Source organism: Notolabrus celidotus, chromosome 1 (genome assembly GCF_009762535.1).
Source record: "Notolabrus celidotus isolate fNotCel1 chromosome 1, fNotCel1.pri, whole genome shotgun sequence".
Classification (NCBI taxonomy): Eukaryota; Metazoa; Chordata; class Actinopteri; order Labriformes; family Labridae; genus Notolabrus; species Notolabrus celidotus.
Window position 1 is genome coordinate 14,389,730 of NC_048272.1, and position 18,124 is coordinate 14,407,853.

At 40.7% G+C, this 18,124-nt stretch overlaps 1 protein-coding gene across 6 annotated transcripts in view; it reads left to right on the top strand.

The window, feature by feature from the left end:
- tox2 (TOX high mobility group box family member 2) overlaps positions 1 to 17,889 on the top strand; it is a 154,188-nt gene extending 136,299 nt beyond the window's left edge. For 3 of the 6 annotated variants that reach the window (XM_034680817.1, XM_034680795.1, XM_034680804.1), the window contains 6 exons: positions 454 to 723; positions 2,935 to 3,177; positions 8,571 to 8,651; positions 13,863 to 14,267; positions 14,353 to 14,501; positions 16,664 to 17,889. In XM_034680817.1, the coding sequence (XP_034536708.1) occupies positions 454 to 723; positions 2,935 to 3,177; positions 8,571 to 8,651; positions 13,863 to 14,267; positions 14,353 to 14,501; positions 16,664 to 16,706 (1,191 nt within the window). In that variant the 3' untranslated portion in view covers positions 16,707 to 17,889. The remainder of the gene's footprint in view (positions 1 to 453; positions 724 to 2,934; positions 3,178 to 8,570; positions 8,652 to 13,862; positions 14,268 to 14,352; positions 14,502 to 16,663) is intronic. The other 3 variants (XM_034680811.1, XM_034680825.1, XM_034680832.1) reach the window with 3 other exon arrangements.
- The last annotated feature ends 235 nt before the right edge of the window (positions 17,890 to 18,124 follow it).

The following is an 18,124-nucleotide window of genomic DNA, read 5'->3' on the forward strand; positions in this document are numbered from 1 at the left end:
TTCTTGTTAATGGTCTGTTTGCTTTTTATGGTCACAAAGAGATTTCAGTGTCTGTTTCATAACCAGCTAAAATCTCCTCACAGGAGCTTCACGTTTGAAACAACAGAAACAAATGTACACATTTTTAAATAGTGCCCTCATCAACCTGAGACAGTTGAGAGAGAAGAAGCTTTCTAAGCACCAGCATTATTTTAACACTGAAATAAGGAAACTTGCCGGAGGGTTTGTCTGTGAACTTTCCTCCTACAGACGCATTTCCCCTCATTATAAAATATTTCACTTTTTTGGAAGTCGTTCCCTTGTCTTCTTTAAATTCACATATGCATTTTTTTCTCAAAAATTTGAAAATGTCATCTCCGCCTCTCAGTCTTTGCATATTTGGCTAATTGGCAAACTTTTCTTAATCTGAATAAAGGAGAAGATAGTAAAGCTGGTGTTCTTCTCTCACCCCAGATGCAGGAGATGGCTATGCACCACCACCAACAGCAACACCATCGCCAGCATCCCGACGGCGCTCATTATGACCACGCCCGTCACCACCCCCTGATAAACAGCTCACCTACACCGATACTGCCCAACCCCATGAGTGCACTGTCCCAGCTAAACCCTCAGGTCAGCCGCAGCGCTCTGCCTCACGGCTCCCCCTCACCTCCCGGAAGTAAATCGGCCACACCCTCCCCCTCCAGCTCCAATCAGGAAGAGGAGACTGATCCTCATTTTAAGGTACTCATGTGGCTTCTCTGGCTGGTAGCATTTTAAGAGGAGGAGGCAGCAAGGGGCTTGGCAGTGCTTTTTAGAGAAGGCTTGCATGCTAACTGTAGTTTAGTGGAGTGTTTCTTAGCAGGCTCAGAGGCAGCCATGCTTGTGCTTTTTATATGGTTGGCTGGAAATCTTGCATGGTAGCAAAAATTTGCTGTTAAAGGGGTTTGAAGACATTTCTTTTATAAATGCAATGGTGTGGTGGAGAGTGGTTTCACATTTGAACTGAAACTAGTTGGCTTAGACCTCCATTCTTTATTTGGAGATGATGGAATATAACAGATTTCCATTACAAAGCATGAAAATTGAATTTTATGCTTATTTTCAGCTTTCATCCCTAATTTAACAGTTAAAAATGGATACACATGTTGGACGATTTACTTAGGTGAGATGAAAAATGATCATCAATACCCTTTTCTAACAGCAGAGGGTGCCCTCTGCTGAGACAGAAGCATAACAGACGATGTAACAGACAACATAAGAGCCGAGGCCTCTTTGGAGGTGCTAGTTCACTTAACATTTAAACTGTTGGTTCTTCTTTTGGCTGGTCTGAATTTCAAACGTAACTTTACAAACTATCTGGGAACCATCTTGCACCCTTCCAAAATAAGAGCATTAATATTGTCAAAATAGAAAATAATCCAATCCACTTTATTTGTATATAACATATAAAAAAAACAATACATTTACCAAAGTGCCACACAGTGAGGTAAGATAAGTTAAAACATTGTAAAAATAATAATAATAATACAATAAAATAATTTGAATAAAGCACATAATACAATTTCGAAGTAACTTAAAAACATACAAAAATACTTTGAAAATAAAATAAATTATAATAATGATAGAATGAATGAATAAATAAATAAATAAACAAATAAATAAATAAAGTCACCTCGATCTGATCAAGCGGCAACCTCTGGTCTTGAGAAATGAGGCCAATGTTGAAGTGCAAAGAGCTGCTGTTTGCTTTGAGCCAGCACTTGGTGTTTGTTTTAAAGGGTTTTATGTTAGGGATAGTTTTAATTTCAATTGGTTATGTGTATTCAAATTGACAGTCCATTATTGAAAAAGCTGAGTGGGTAAATGTGCATCTACAATGCTATTTATTAAAGTAGCCATCCACTGATAAGTCACACAACCTTGTCCTGGTCCTTTAGAGGGAGATAACTTTCTCTTCCTCATTACAAAGTTGTGAAAAGAAGACAAACTCAACAAACTCTTAAGCACAAGAAACATGAGATTTGATGAAAAACATTTCCTCTGACTTGCTTTTCAATCTGAAGTGAAGAGACTAAATTTAATACGTGCAGTCTGTGAAGGATATTTTCATTGGTAGACCATAAAGATCTCAACTATCCTGTTTGAGTCTGTCATTGGAAGTACATTATATACAGCTTTCATTGAAACCTGCCATTCCTTCATTTTAATCAGTCATTCATGTTAATGAAAAGAGAAGGACATATGTGTACATTTGTTTTCTTTATGTAAATCTTTAAGTATGCTTTTATAAATTGCCCACTAACCAGTGTCTCTGTGGATTTGTTCAGTTTCCATCAGGAGAATGTGAATGAGCACATAATTGAATCCTGCAGTGTTTCAGATTCATCGTTGTATTTGAATGTTTGCTCGCAGTGATGTGGTATAACAAGAAGGGGTTTCCTTGGTTAAAGAAAAAAGTATATTTTCCTGCCTGTACGTTTCCACTGTGCCTCTCAGTGTGCGTGTGAATAAAAATGATTACCACCTCTCCTATCAGTAAGTAATTCCATTTGCTCCCTCAAATTCATTCTGAGACCACATCAAAGCCGGAGTAGATACAGCAGGCGATTTAAAATTCCCTTCACCCCTGGCATGAAAAGTCAGAATTTATGACTTGCTGAACAACTGAAAAATAAAGATTTGAAAGGGTTTGATAAACTCAGCTAACAGATCTGATTTTAGGAAAAGAAAGGCAGAACAAAAAACGTGTCAGCCAGAGCCTGTGTCAAAGTTTTAGTAGAAAACTACCTGGATATGAACGCAGGGCCCGAATGATGGATTTAATGAGATCACTTGCTTCACTTGGACACATTCTTATAAGCATCCATTACAAATTTCGTCATTCTCATGATTTTAACTGATAGATATTTTCTCTGCAGTGTCAATAAGCTGTTTTGTTTTTTTGTGTTCCTGATGGTCTTCCAGATCACGGGCGAGAAGCGGCCGTCTTCAGAGATGATGAAGCCCAAACCCAAACCCCAAAAGAAGAAGAAGAAGAAGGATCCCAACGAGCCAACAAAGCCTGTGTCAGCCTACGCCCTGTTCTTCAGAGATACCCAGGCGGCCATTAAGGGACAGAACCCAAACGCCACCTTCGGAGACGTATCCAAGATAGTGGCGTCCATGTGGGATGGACTTGGAGAGGAGCAGAAACAGGTAGATTCATGTTGTGTTCATTTAAAACTAGAGAATAGACAGTTTGGTGATCTTTTCTGAAAGCAGGATTATATAACATTTTAATGAACATGGATTAACCTATTTTTTGGCTGGCTGCAGAAAGAAACTATGAAACAACAAAACTGAAAACAACACTGACAGTCACAACATTTTCTTAGCAGCAGTTGGATACTTGCTTGCACTGACCAAACAGCCTTTGGTTTGAACCTTAATTAATGTGGAGTCATATGCTTTAGCAAAATAAGAGGACAGTATCTGCGTTCTCTTCTTTTAGCTCCATTTTTGGTCTCCAACATCATTTTGCAGAGATACCCAGTCCTTTAGCTACTAAATACCCTGCTAATTTCTCTAATTTCCAACTGTGTCTGCCTAGTATTTGGTGCTTGGGAGGTATGAAGTTATGAAGCTGCACTAAACTTCTGAAAACAGCTTCCTGCTGTAGACGTGGTAATGCTTTTGAGAGCACTGAAAGTTGCTGTGCTGAGCTTCACAAGGGAGAGACACTACCGAGATAGCAGTAAGTCTCTGTTGCTTTAACACTGACCTGCTTAACACATACATGGTCATGTGATCCATTGTTAAAGTAAAAGCATTAATTATAGCGCGTTTTAGGTGTTAACGTTAGTGAACTCCTACATTTCAAATAAAAGCTCTCACAGCAGAGAACACTTTAGTACTCGACAAGCTGCCAGGTTGTTGCTTTGTTACATATTCAAATGGAAGGATCTGGCGTGATCTGTGTCTGCTCTAGCCCTGCTAAACTTTTAGGTCATGGTCATGCAGGTTTACAGGTCAGGCTAACCACGCATGCTGTAAACAAACACCACAGAGCGTTTGTAGAGTCGAAACACACTGTAAACAAAGTCAGACTTTGATTACAGATGTACAGGTTGTTTTTGTCTCATGCAGCTGCAAAGATTCAATCAGAGAGAGAAGCTCCGGAAGTACTCTCCATAATGTTACCTCTCTCTAGTTAATACATCCAAGGTACCTGTAATACACAGATTAAATTAGTGACGTGAAAGTGCAGATAAGTCATTTTTTAATGATAGGGGCATTCTTTATTTAGTGTATGACATATTTCCATCGAAAGCCACACTAAAGCTACAAAAACTGGATATAATTTATGAATTTCAAAAGTGAGTGAACACCATAATTCGTTTTTTGGATTCTTAAACTGCATAAGTATATGTATTCAAGAAGTGGTACAGCATCAGGAAGTTAAGATGTATGCTGTAAAATGAGATAATTCCACCCCACTCTCCATTGTCACAACTTTCCTGACAGTATAACATATAAATTACTTCTTTAATGAAATAGTCATGTATCTAAAGGCTTTTACACATGTATTTGTGCATACCACATGCACCAACTGTACAGAATCAACTGGTTTGAATGTATCATTATCCCGTCGTAATGCAGTGAAAACCATGTATATTGAAAGGAGTTAAAAGTTTGCCTCCATCAGCACATTTCCCTGAATATTTCAGCAGTCAATTTAATTTTATTACGGTCTGACCTGTGCATATGGAGCTGCATTAACATTTACTGCAGTTTAGAGCATTTCTTCCCTCCCAGCACATTTTCTATTTCATTTTACATTCCAGGCCAGCAGACAAAGTCAAATAGGTTTCTCTGTGTTTGTGGTAACAAATGATGGTGTGAAATGAATGGAAAACGAGACAGTCTGATGATCATGCGCAGACTCATATTTTTAGAATATCCAGTCAGGGCGCAGCCCATTGGGTGTCAAATAAAAGCACCTGTCTCCATGACAAAGTGCAGCCCATTCTCCTCCTCCTCAGCCCCAGCCGCTGTCGACCAGACCCCATCTAGCATGTGTGTGTTTTTCTCCCACCAAACCTACTTTAGACGCCGGACTTTGGAGGCCGTCTGTCCCTTTTATTTGCAGTTAATTTTTGCCGCCTTCACTGGGGCTCTTCACCATGAATCTTCATTTCGCCGCTGACACCCTTGAATGTGAATTCCTCATTTCCTGTCCTTTTATTTATATCTGTTGCCTGGTGATTTGATCATGCTGGGAATACAAGATTAGCAATTGCCTTGTCCTTGGTTTTGCCTCAAGGACATCTGCTCCTGAAATGTTATTGTTTGTGCTTCTTAACCCTTTGAGTCCTGGTGTCTTTTTCACCTTAGATTTTGCACTGTAGATCCAACATGCTCTCTCTCTCTCTCTCTCTCTCTCTCTCTCTCTCTCTCTCTCTCTCTCTCTCTCTCTCTCTCTCTCTCTCTCTCCTTCCTAAGTGCATTGGTCCTTCACAGCATTACCCACAAACAGAAACAAAACTACCAAAAGGGCAATTCCAGCATTAAAAATCCACCCATTTATTGTGCTGTTTCACGGCTAATTTTTTGATTTGTTTGTGCACTCATGTGTTTAATCGAACGTGTCACCCTGCAAGTCACATAATTAACTGGAGGTAATGATGTCATTATGGAATGAAATGTAGTCCCCTGTCTGGGCAATAACGCTGTGATTGCTCTAATTATTCTCAGTGACTAGCACTTTCACTTATTCCCGCACAACAAATGGATAAACTTGTTAACTGTGCATTTACAGAGCGGAACCAATTCAGCTAATACTCTGAAGACATTAAAAATTCTGTCTTTGGTTTTAAATAACAACATAATAATGGTGTGCTGGAGTGAAATGCATTTCAAATGAAACTTTCCACTCTCAGCTTTAATCTTTATCTATCCCTGCTCTTGATCTGTTGATGTACATGTCATTATGTATTTTCTTTTTCCCCATCACCGCTGTCACGTCATGCTATAGGAGCGATGAGGTGTGTTCTATAATGTCACAGTCAGACCCTGTGGAGCCTCGCAGGAGCACCAGAATGTAAACATAAGCCTTCCCCTACACACAGCTTTGTTTTAACTAGAACGTGGCCCCTGTTTCCAATTACCTATTCTCAAACGCAGCAGAATTCACATAAACGCATCGAAGGCTGCATGTTTTATTACAGTTTTTTATTGAAGAAACGATCACAAGCTCCATTGTTGTGATTTGTGTTCTTTTTGTGATTCTTTATTCCAGCTTCAGAGTGCATTTTTTCCCCACTTTCTACTCGTGTTGTTGTGTATTCTCCAGTGCCGCCCTTGAGTTTGCTACAACAAAGTCTTTTTTTTCTTCGTCTTTATTCATGTTTATGTTCATATTTTCTTTTTTATTAAGATGTTTTTCGAAAGCCTGCGTGCTATACAGCATTTTTTTTATATAAATTCCCGAAGGCCTTCGTTTTTATGGTGCGAGATCAATGCGTTATTTGGGCTGTGTTGTTCCTCAAGGTGACTGCATGTTAAAGCTGGCCCAGAAACACAAAAGAACATTTTTCTTGTTTTTGTTATTTAAGATTAAGATCAATTTTGCATTTTTACATATGTGATAAGAAACAGTGTTAACAGAGTCGGATGGGAGAGGAGGAGTGACCTTAGTTTTATTTAATTGAATGTGCTGTGCTGCAGTCGTGTGACACTTAAAGGTCGTAGATAAAGGAGAAGACATTGTCACTATGTTTGAGCAGCAGGATTTGATATTAAACTTCTTTTTGCTAGACATCAATCTGCTTTTTTGTTTGTTTTCATCCCTTTTGTTTTCCTTTCACATCAACTCGTGTCTTTTTTCTGGCTTTGTCTTACTTGTCTTCCTCCTCTCTTTTCACTACACCTCTCATGTCTCCACCTTCCTGTTCCTTCCCTCCTCCTCCTCCTCTTCCTCCTCCTCCTCCTCCTCCTTCTCCTCCTCCTCCTCCTCCTCAGTGTCTCTGTGCTTCGGTCGTCGGGGTAATCACTCCCTTCAGTGTCAGCAGGGTGCGCAGTTATTGTCTCCTGTAATTAACTGGTTATCAAACAAGAACATTTCATTAAGGTACAATTAGGGGCTAATTCAGGCGGGACACCTCTGTGTCAGGATTACGATGGAGGCATATGCTCTCCCCACGCAGCTTTGTTATTTTTAATTCATACTGACCTGCAGCCTCTGACGGCTTCAATTGCTAATGAATCCACTCACTTTGGAATAATTAGACATCCTTAGGCATGGTAATTTATTTAAAAGTATCCGTCATTGCGCAAATCATTAGCTGTGTTAAATTAATTTGAAATTAAAGCTGCTGGGAGTAGTTTGGGGTGCATTAAAGAGGCAGCCGCGGCTCTATCAATATTTAAGGGGTGAGGGGTAAGGTTGTTTCTGTTTTGTTTGGTTTTTTTCTTCATGAAAGATGAGGAAATCTGACTTTATTTTAAAAATCAGGTGATTTATTTCTGTATTTTTCCATTTAGCCTCGCTCCAAAGAATGTGGATTGTGTATCATGGAAGGGAAATAATAAAAATATTGTAAATAGGGATGAGTGAGAGGATAAACATCAGCTGTTTGAGCAAGAGATTGTATCCTTCTTCATCCCGGTTTGTTTGCTGTTCGGCGTGTATGTCTGTTTGTTTATTGACTGTATGTGTTAGCAGCTGCCAGCCTATGTGCATTTGGCAACACATGAATGCTTAATGGTTATTCTACCCCACCTCTTTGAAAGAAATGACCCCACGTCCATGCATCCACAGACTCTCTCTCTCTCTCTCTCTCTTTCTCTTTCTCTCTCACTGAGGATCAGTAATTACCTGCTGCATTCACGCACACACAAACACACATTCTCCTTCCTATTAAAACGCTCCAGAGAGAGAGAAGAGCTGAGATCTGAGTCTTCCTTGTCGATTTAAGGGTGGACTTTTTGCGACTTGTTTTCCCTGCATCAAAAAGGCAGTGGCAGCTATAAAGAGGCCGTGAGTGACATGTGATGACATTAACTCGAATTCCCTGTCTTAACGCATCATTTGAGGTTCATTCAGAAGGCTGGAGATTGCCTCTTTGCTAATGCTGTTTTGAATCCTTTTATTTTTTTCTCTTTCTCATCTGAATGATTTGCAGGGACATCAGCTCTGATTAAGGGATGAGCAACAGCCCTAATAGAGGAAGAGGTTGGAGAGCAGAAAAACAAAATCACAAACAGCTTCTTATTTTCTCGTTTTGCTCTAAAATATTTCAAACTGCATTTTCACGTCTCTGTGCACAAGCTGTCTTGACATTTCACTCCGGACATTTTGAAGGAATAAATGATTCAAATGCAGCAACATCATGCAGATGGTCAAATCTTGTCCCCTGATAACTGTGCAATGCATTTTATATGTTGTTGTTTTTTTTCTTTCATCACAGAGCGCACCTTCAGGTCACACAATCACACCACAACTTCCAAAATCTCATCCACATCAGTCAGAGTGGACCAAGGGGTCATTTTAGCCTTTGGCACCACCTTGTAATCAATCGTTGTTGTTGTTGTTGTGTTTGCTCCTGCAGAGCTACAAGAGGAAAACAGAGGCTGCTAAGAAGGAGTACCTGAAAGCCCTGGCCGCCTACAGAGCCAGTCTGGTTTCCAAGGTAACCACGGGGGTCACGTCTTTGATATACATGGGTCAGCGGCGATATAAGGGATGATAAATTAGACAGAATTCCTTTCGCTCTTATTCTGAGGAAAGGGTCCACTCACTGCAAGGGAAGGGTTAGTGTGCTTGTGCATGTGTGTGTGTGTGTGTGTGTGTGTGTGTGTGTGTGTGTGTGTGTGTGTGTGTGTGTGTGTGTGTGTGTGTGTGTGTGTGTGTATGTGCTCAGAGGAGAACAGTGAAAATTAGGCCTCAAACACACCCAATTTGCAACCTGGGGAGACATGAAAAGTAACAGTACACATTTGTGTGTGCGGAAGTGGACATTATGTGTATCATTTGCTGTCCTCCCGGATTGTGTGTCCTCCCTGATGGGCAGCTAATGTGGGATGTGAGTTTTGCTAACACCCGCTGCTCTCTCTGAAGATTAACTCTTAACATTAAAACTCTTCTATCTTTCTGTCTCAAAAACAGACGCTTTATTGTCCTTGTATGCTGGTATTCAAAGCTAGACAGCTAGGTAACAATTTAAATCCTCCAAGGTTTGGAACTTGATATCACAAGAGGTTGAGTCTCAGCACTCGCATCCAACCAGTGGCAATTAATAGGTAGCACGTAGCACTGAAAGCACTGAATAGCAGCGAACACAGAAAAAAATGTCCTCATAAAGAGCTGAGGTAATGTACCACCAAGCAAGATTAAAGGAAAAAATCCGGTCTGTGAATTTCAAAGTGAGAGTTTTTAGTTTCTCTTTTAACCTTGCTAGATCACCATGCTAACCTACTTAGCAAGCTAATCTGGTCAGGTTATTTTCAGAGGTTCCGCTTTAAATAGGTCGAAAAGCGGTGTCCTTTCAGTAAATGTTACATGACGATGTTCTTTGTGGGCAGTTCAGAACCTTAAATCGAGTGCATATATAAACATTTGAAACCATAATTTAATGTTAACAAAGCTAAGGAACAAAACCGTGCAGTTATAGTAGCTCATAACCAGCATGCATCACATCACGGAGCCTCTGCATTCAGTCAGTGATATATAATCTGCTGTATAATATAACCTGACCCCACTCAGGTCTCCCTCCTCTCTTTTTTACCTGTTTACTTCAGTAAAACTTTAAATTCCAGCAGATCATCTGTACAGTAAAAGAATGAATATAGCATCAAAGGACTGTTTATTACATTTTTAAGCTAGATACCAGCCAACCTTCTTAATCCATCTAAGGCTAGTTTAAAGCAAGCTGCAACCTCTGGTCTAAAAATATGAGTCCAATGCAGAAGTGTTAAAAACTGCAGTTCATCGAGGATCTGCTTGAGGTTGGCTCTGGAAGTACCAATTCAAAAAAATGCCTATCTTTACAGCAGAAATAAACATATTTACAGCCTGGTACAAAAAACGAGTGTAGTCTGGATAGCTCATTTCTCGATCGGCACACTGTATGGGAGGGGGGGGGGGTGAATTTGTTTCTAATGCAGCAATTTAGAAGATATTGAGATTACGAGTCTAGGAGGCTCAAAGCCCGCCTCTTTACTTCACAATCGCTCAACAGCAGCACTATGGCTCCCGCTGACAATTGGCCTCAAAACAGCGCTTCAGAAACAGATGTCTGTAGATATTCCTCACAGATTAAATCAAATCAATAATCTAACATGACTTCCATGTTTTTTTAAATAATATTACAATTCTGTCTGGGGTTTTTTCATGAAGTGAAAGTATCAGTCCTAATCTCAGTTTCTGTCTGTGCTACTGACATCAAGTTTAAGAGTTGTACTGTGTGTAGTTGTTAAATTAGAAATAAATGGGAGGCACCAAGAGTTTATCAGACAGTAGTCAATATAGTCAATATCATAATTTTCAAAATAACACATCATTTACTTCAGGCTGTGCTTTGTGTACTTCCCTGACTCATAAATAAGGTCAGTGTAAATGTCAGGAAACCCAATTTCTACTGTCTACATGTTGATATCCAAGGATCACTGTGTCTTTGGTAAACTGTAGAGATCCCTGTTGAGTCCAACTGCCCTTAATTCACGCAGACATTCGTTTTTTTTTACTCCCGTTTTTGTTGTCTTCCCAACTGAAAGCCGTCATGTTGCAGGATGTTTTGCCACTCAGTCTGACTGAGGGGGGGTGTCTTGGTTAGAACGTGACATCAGTGCATACCCTCTAAAAGGACGAGGTGTAACTTGTCTTGATTTTATTGAGAAATAGCATACTTCTAAAACTGAAACAAAGCATAATATGCATGAAATGCATAAAATTAGAAATCAACAAATATTGGGTCGCCAGTTCAGCTTAGCAGTGAAATCCTGCGCTACAGTAGCTATGGTCCTCAAAGCAGGTGGCCCTGGTCCAGTGTGACCTGTGGCCCTTTGCTGTATGTCACTCCCCAGTAAAGAAAAGAAAGAAGTCAAAAATATCAACAAGGCAAAAAATAAAACTACAATTTGCAAAAACAAAAATGCTGAGTCATTCTGCTAGCCACTAGCTTACTGCTCTGCTAGCTAACAGCTGATTAACATCAAATGTTTTTAAACAGACTTCAGTAATTTTTCTCCACCTTTGCCTCATACATTTTAAAAAGCATAATTATAATTCTGAAAGGACATATAGTGTTCAAGTTAAGAAGATAATTTGGCAGCAGCAGGAGAAACAGGAGCAGTCTTTCCTCCACCACACTTTGGCTAATTCGCCCAGAAGAGAAATCAACTCTTCAGATGCTAATGCTGTTCAATAACCAGCAGGGGGCAGAATCAGAAATAAAACTTAGCTAAACAGTCTACAATGTATTAATAAAGAACAAAACATCCACATTATAAAGATGTTGTTTTTTCAGACATCTGCAAGGCTTAGAAAACCACAGAATAAGGAGTTTCAATCTGCTGGATGTCATTCCAGTGTTTCTGCATTGTTACCCAAAACATAGCTCTAAATTGCATTAGCATATACCAAGCTCCTCCTCTTCTTCCCCCTCTCTCTTTCTCCCCCATCCTCCTTCATCCCCTCCCCTCCCCTCTGCACAGCGCCACACTTCCTCTCACGCTCATGGGCCGAAAACAAGCACCTTGATTAAGGCATGAATAGTTAATTCATCAGCCTCTTCACTGTGGCGTACTTTCAACTAAAAAGACTATTCTCATCTCTTGTCTTTGCTGCAATTACACATTCATGTCAGAGCTCCCATACAGAGGCTTGATTGATACTATATGTTGGTGGATTGCCAGTCAAAAAAAATAACTGGCAGAAATAAACCTGCAAACACCCCCCCTAACCCCAACCCCCCTACCCCCACACTCATTCAGGACCAGGCAATCTGAATGCAGGGCTGAATCTCATGATTCAACGCGACTCTCTTTTTTAATTACCAATGAAGGAGTCTTTTCAAAGTGGATTGGGGTGGGTGGAATTGGAGGTAATTGGAGGATCATTTGAAGGATTCACATCTTCGGCGTGCACCTGTTGCCTTTTTGTTTTCTGGCGCACGTCGGGTTGTTTAGCAGAAGAAGAAAAACACAAAAGTCTGATTGCTTCCCGGTGTATGCCATGGCACTTTTTTTGTATACATTTGAATCCCAAAACCTCAAACTACAGAATATGGTTCTAAAAAAGCCTAATTTGAAAAAGTGAGAGTGCATATTATATAAATGGATAGATCCTCATTTAACAAATACAACAAATACAGACTCATTAAACTCCAACTCTACCTAAAATTCTCCCTTAAAATAAAATACGGCTCAGTAAATCACGCCCGTCCTCTGTCTCTCTGCCTTCTCACCGTTTCTTCAGTATTTCATTTTCCACTTGACCCTGCAAATGTGTCTGTGCCTCTCTTTTATCCATCCCTCTATCCCATCCCATTGATTATTTCAGGGGTTCAGAGGGATGGATGTGAGCTATTACTAAATAGCAGACCACCACACATCACTCCAGCAGCTCTGACAGCTAATGAGAAACACTGGGTGTATTTCATACAAACATCACCCCATGAAAAGAGGGGGGTTTTCAGAGCAGAGTAAGTGTGTGTGTGTGTGTGTGTGTGTGTGTGTGTGTGTGTGTGTGTGTGTGTGTGTGTGTGTGTGTGTGTGTGTGTGTGTGTGTGTGTGTGTGTGTGTGTGTGTGTGTGGGTACATAAAGAAGAAGAGAGGCATAGCGCTGGCCCTAGCGAAGGTTTAGCCAAAATTGCAAAGCATTCTATTAGTACTCTGTAATGATCAGTGCAGAATTAGTGCGTTCTGAACTTCAGTGTAAAAGCCAGTGTTGTGTTTGAGTCGCCAAACCTCAAGTCCAAGTTGAGTCCAGTTCAAGTCCCCATCACTTGAGTCCGAGTGCAAGTCGAGTTCTCATTGATAATGTTATTTTAAAGCACCACTTTTCACCTCCAAACTATGGACTGTATGAGGCTGGACTGACATTAGATTTAGACTGATCCTGTCGGCATGTCTGAAGACGTACATAAATGTGCATCTCTAATTAGGAAATTCTCTCATCAATCCTACTGTGGTGGGATCATTCCTGGCATCTATGATCTCAAAGATACTTATAGCCCACTTACTACTTGATCAGAATTTTAACTGACAAGTCAGCCGACTTCTTAGACCAAGTGATTGATTCACTTTAGTTGCTAATATTGCCTTTAGCTTGCAAACAGCAAACATGATCAAAAGTCCAGGTTAGCTAACTTTAACATCTCGCTCAGTTTTCTGGGTGTATCCTGGATAGATGTCTGATAAAGTTTGAGGTTGTCCCTGTCCTCTCCTTGAGGGTCTAGAACATGTTGCACAGTGAGTGATTGCATCCCAACAGGAACTGAACAAAGTGACACATGAACTTGCATGGAAGTGAAAACGCATGTCATCCCCTGCTTGAAACTGAATATATTTATCAGGGCCTAATACTTAAAATAAATATATATATATTAAAAAAAGTTAAACTGTCTTTAACAATAAACAAGTCTGAGTTAGTTCCATCTTCCAAGTCCTAATGCAGTTAATGTTCGAGCACGAGTCAGGAGTCTTGAAAATAAGTACTGAAGTTGGACTCGAGTCAAAGTCCTGGACTAAATACATTTTTGGAGGTCAGACTGAGACACAACACAAAAATCTCTACCACAATTTTTTTTTTCATGTAGTGGAGTTCTTCTTCCAAAATGAAGGTGTTGTTATAATCTGCTGTTAAAGAGTTTAACTCTAAACTTCTCCTCCCTCCTCTTCAGACATATAACGACCCTGTGGAGACAAAACAAACAGGCCAGGCCTCTCCACACATGATGCCAGGCAACCCACCTCTGTACAGCGTGCCACCTCCCCCTCAGCCGTCGTCGCCCTACCTGGGGCCGGGGGCCTTCCCTCTCACCGACCTGCAGAGCTACGCCGGACACGCCCCTCGCCACACACTGTCGCAGACGCTCAGCCAATCACAGATGCTGCCCAGCATTAGTGCCTCTCCCCCCTCCTCCTTCCAGATTAGCCCCCCCCTGCACCCCCACCAGCAGCTCTCCCTGCACCAGAGCTCGCTCCTCAACCAGCCTATCCGCATGCAGCAGGTCCAGTCCCAGCCAATCATCTCTCACCAGATGGGGCTGCAGGCCTCTCTTCACTCCCCTCCTCCTGGACAGCAGGTAAAGCAACAAAGTGAGACACACCTGCTGCTGTGGAAAAGTTTACAATGTACAGTGTTGGGTTTAATGCTCCTCCTCTCCACAGAGTTTTTCCCACCTCCAGTCAGAGTATCAGAAGAGTATGGGGGGTTCCCAGTCTCCAGGAGCCTCTGGCCCTGGTCCAGGCCCTGGAGTGGCTCAAGGCCATGACTGGGACGGTGAATACTGCAATCGGGAGTGTGGCAACCACTGCAGGTCAGTAAGGACAGAGCTAGCGGTTTCATTAGCTTCCCACAGTCTGTTACCTGCACAAACCTTTGGTTATTACATCTCATCTCATCAGATGTTTTTAAATGATTTAGACTGAGTTTAAACATTTAGACATTATCATTTTGCTGGTTGATGTATTTTCTAAGTCACAATCTTCAGGACTGAAAATGAAGCAACTTTGAAATGTCCAAAAACAGCAGTTCCTTGTATGGTCACTTGATGCTCATGCTAAAATTGAGTCAATACCCAAAGACTCCTGTATAGAAATGCCTAACTTTACAGCATAAATGTACATGCATACAGGCTGGTGCGAAAACGGCTTTGCTTTGACAACTGGATATGGGGTAATTTTTTACACAACTAACCTGCTTCAATTGCTCAAAAATACTGAAATGGACATAGTAGTTCGTCATATGGGAAATGCTATCTCCACCTAACTTTCAGCTTATCTAAGAAGTGGTGGAGTTGAGGACCTAGCATAGCGTCCTGGTGAACTGCTACATCACACAGTCAGTCAAATCAGCCATACTCCAAATCAAGCATAACTCTTAACCTCTATATAATCAAAACAAATGAGTTAACAACTTGTATTGTGACCAAAACCATCTTTTATAACAGGCTGTAAATATCTTTATCCTTTTTCTGTATATATGGGCATTAGAGACCTTAGTGGAGAGATCTTTCTGCAGGCTGTAAGAGAGGGGTGGAACATGTAACTGTCCAAAGCACAGAACCACATGAGATGTCAAAACAGGAAGTTGTTAGTAGCCTTAAAACCCTGGAAAGTGTTGGAGAATTGTCTGATCCGACAGTTATGAGTATTTTCCTCAGAAACCGCATACTTTAATAAATCTAGGCATATTAGTCAGTTCATTAGCCTTGTTTTGATGTAAACAATGTGTATTATATTTATGTATTAACCATTAAATAAACATAAATATTGCTTATTTCAAAACAAAGCTACTCAACTCTGGAAGTAATGACACCATATGTACCTGTTGTATGAGTGACTTATTTGCTTAGATTTGTTAAAATATAAAATTGTTATTATTGAGGAAAATAATCGCAAAATAATAAACTTTATAATTTTACTGAAATTAAAAAAAGTTAAGGTAGTAGGCTATTATGATTGGGGCTACCAACCCAGATCGTGTAACTTCTCATGGGCAAAATAAAGTTTGTTAAGAAAGGAAAGAAACACTTGTAGGCTAGTCGATGGACCTTGTAACAATGGCGTTTGTTACGTCACAACCGTACCGTACCGTCTTGCAGCCAGCAACAGATACCGTAAGGCTTTAACGGGGTTTCCTTTGGCTTTTGGACCCTGCCTCAAGTGGAAAGTCACTGAACTGCAATTTTGCACCTCAGCATTGGTGTCACTTTTCGGAAGTAGAGGTTGCAGATTTGAGATGAAGACAGCCAAGAGGCCAAAACCAAGGCCTCAAAACCGTTGTCCACACTCCATTCAGTGACACCACCATGGCTACATCTGCTCCCCATATATAATATATGTCACTGGCTCAGAGTAGAATGAGCGATATTTTGTGAGAAAACAAAAAAAAATCCAGACTGTGTGACTCCATGTTCACCTTTAATTTAAGGTTCTCAGGTTGAAATTGTCTGATAAACACAGTCCAATCTTAAAGCAGAACTCCCTCAGAAATAAGCATATACAGTCATGTCAGACGTGTCTCTGGCTGCTTTCACAATATAAGTGTTGAAAATTGTCAGCTCTGTTCTGGTGAGACAGGGGAGACAGCTAGAGAGGTAATGGTGAGATAATAGAGCTTGTCATGTGTTTGTCAGACAGCAGTAAAAAAAAAACAGATGTTCTGAACACACAAGGTTTTTTTACTGGCGATGTTTGGCTGGCTGTGCCGTGCTGCAGCTCTGGAACAAATACCACTTTGACATTGTTTTTTCCTACTTAAATGCAATGAAGTGTTTTGTTTATTTACAGGGTTTTGATTAGAGCAAAGTGCAAGTTAAGAAAACGTGTGTTTCAGCTTCAATTGCGGTCGCCAGGAAATGAAAATGATCTGCAATCAGATGAAAACAAATTTTTTCTTAACTTCTGTGTGTGCATGCGTCTGTCCTTTACAATATCTTAACTGTGCTTCTGTTTTCGTTTTTTTCCCTCCTTCCAGTGGCAGCATGATTGGCAGGGACAAGCCCCTCTACCTCACCTGAAAACTGAAGATCATGCTCTGTCGACAAATACGACACCGAGGAGTCTACTCCCACCCTTCTAACATCCCCCTCACCCATAACCCCTTCAACCTTCTTCTGATGCACACACTTACATACAGTTCAAACCTAATATACACACACACACACACACACACACACACACACACACATGCACACACACACACACACACACACACATTCCACCTCCCAAACACCACCACCACCACCTTTCTTTGTCAGTGTAACTATGATTTCTCTCGGTTTCTAGAAGAACTTGTGAGCAGAGTTGGTTTCTTTTTTTTGACTAGATGACTGCTGTCTGTACCACTTAATGTATTAGCAGTCCTCTTGCTGTTTAAAAAATTTGCCAAGCACTTATGATGCCCCCCCCTCTCTTCCCTCCCTCCTCTCTTGAGTTGTGTTTCTCTGCCCTCTTTTAAAACATTCAGGGCCGAAGAGCTCTCCTCTTCTGTGTCACCATCAAAGTCCCCTCAGGGGCCCCATCCAGCTTTAATTAGAATGAGAAGAAACAAAATACTCTTCTCCTTCTTTAATCATTTCCATTTCCCTTTTTGTTGTTGTTGTTGTTGCTGTTTTATTTATTTCTGGCTTGCTAAATTGTTCCCTTTTTTTTTTTTTTTGCCAACAAGTATCGGGCCCTGTACTGTAGAAAAATATTAACTTCTAGTAGGTTCCGCGCAGGCTTAGATGTTATGGTAGCTTTGCTTAAGGGCCTGAAAATGAATCCAAAAGGCTGGGGTTAGGAATGAGAAACAAAACAAAAGGATTTTTTTTTTATATTAAAGACCTGTTGGGGTCTGCTGAGCTGTCACAGTGTGATTGTAAATATCACTTTTATGGGATCAAATTGGGAATTGGAAGTCCAGATAGATTTGTTTCTTCTTTAATATTACATGTAAGTCATTCTGTGTGTATGTGTGTGTGCGTGTGTGTCTGGACGTTCGAATGTACCCCATTCATGACGTGTGCAGCTGAGTGTGTATGCACGCCCATGCACGTGCAGCCACTCGCGCGCAGGACTGTCTCAGTGTCGAGTCTTTCTCGTGAATTTTAACAGCCCTGTGCAGCTGGATTTCAGAGGAGTATTTCACACTCTCGTTCTTGCATTAAATCTGTGCTCACTGGTGTGTTTTTTTCCAATAAAGTTCAATCTAAAACTGAATACACAATATGTGTCCTGCAGATCATTAAATGGAAAGATGAGGAGGAAAGGAGATCGAAAGAGAGAAAGAAACGCGGTGAGATAAAATGAGATATAATGCTGCAGGTGGAAAAAAAAGAAAAAGATATTGCCTCAAAATGCCCCCCTCCCTCCTCACCCACCTCCCCTCCTCCCTTTTTTCTTATTTCATCTGACCATAACGTCAATTTCTGTCTCCTCGACATGCAGAAGTGAA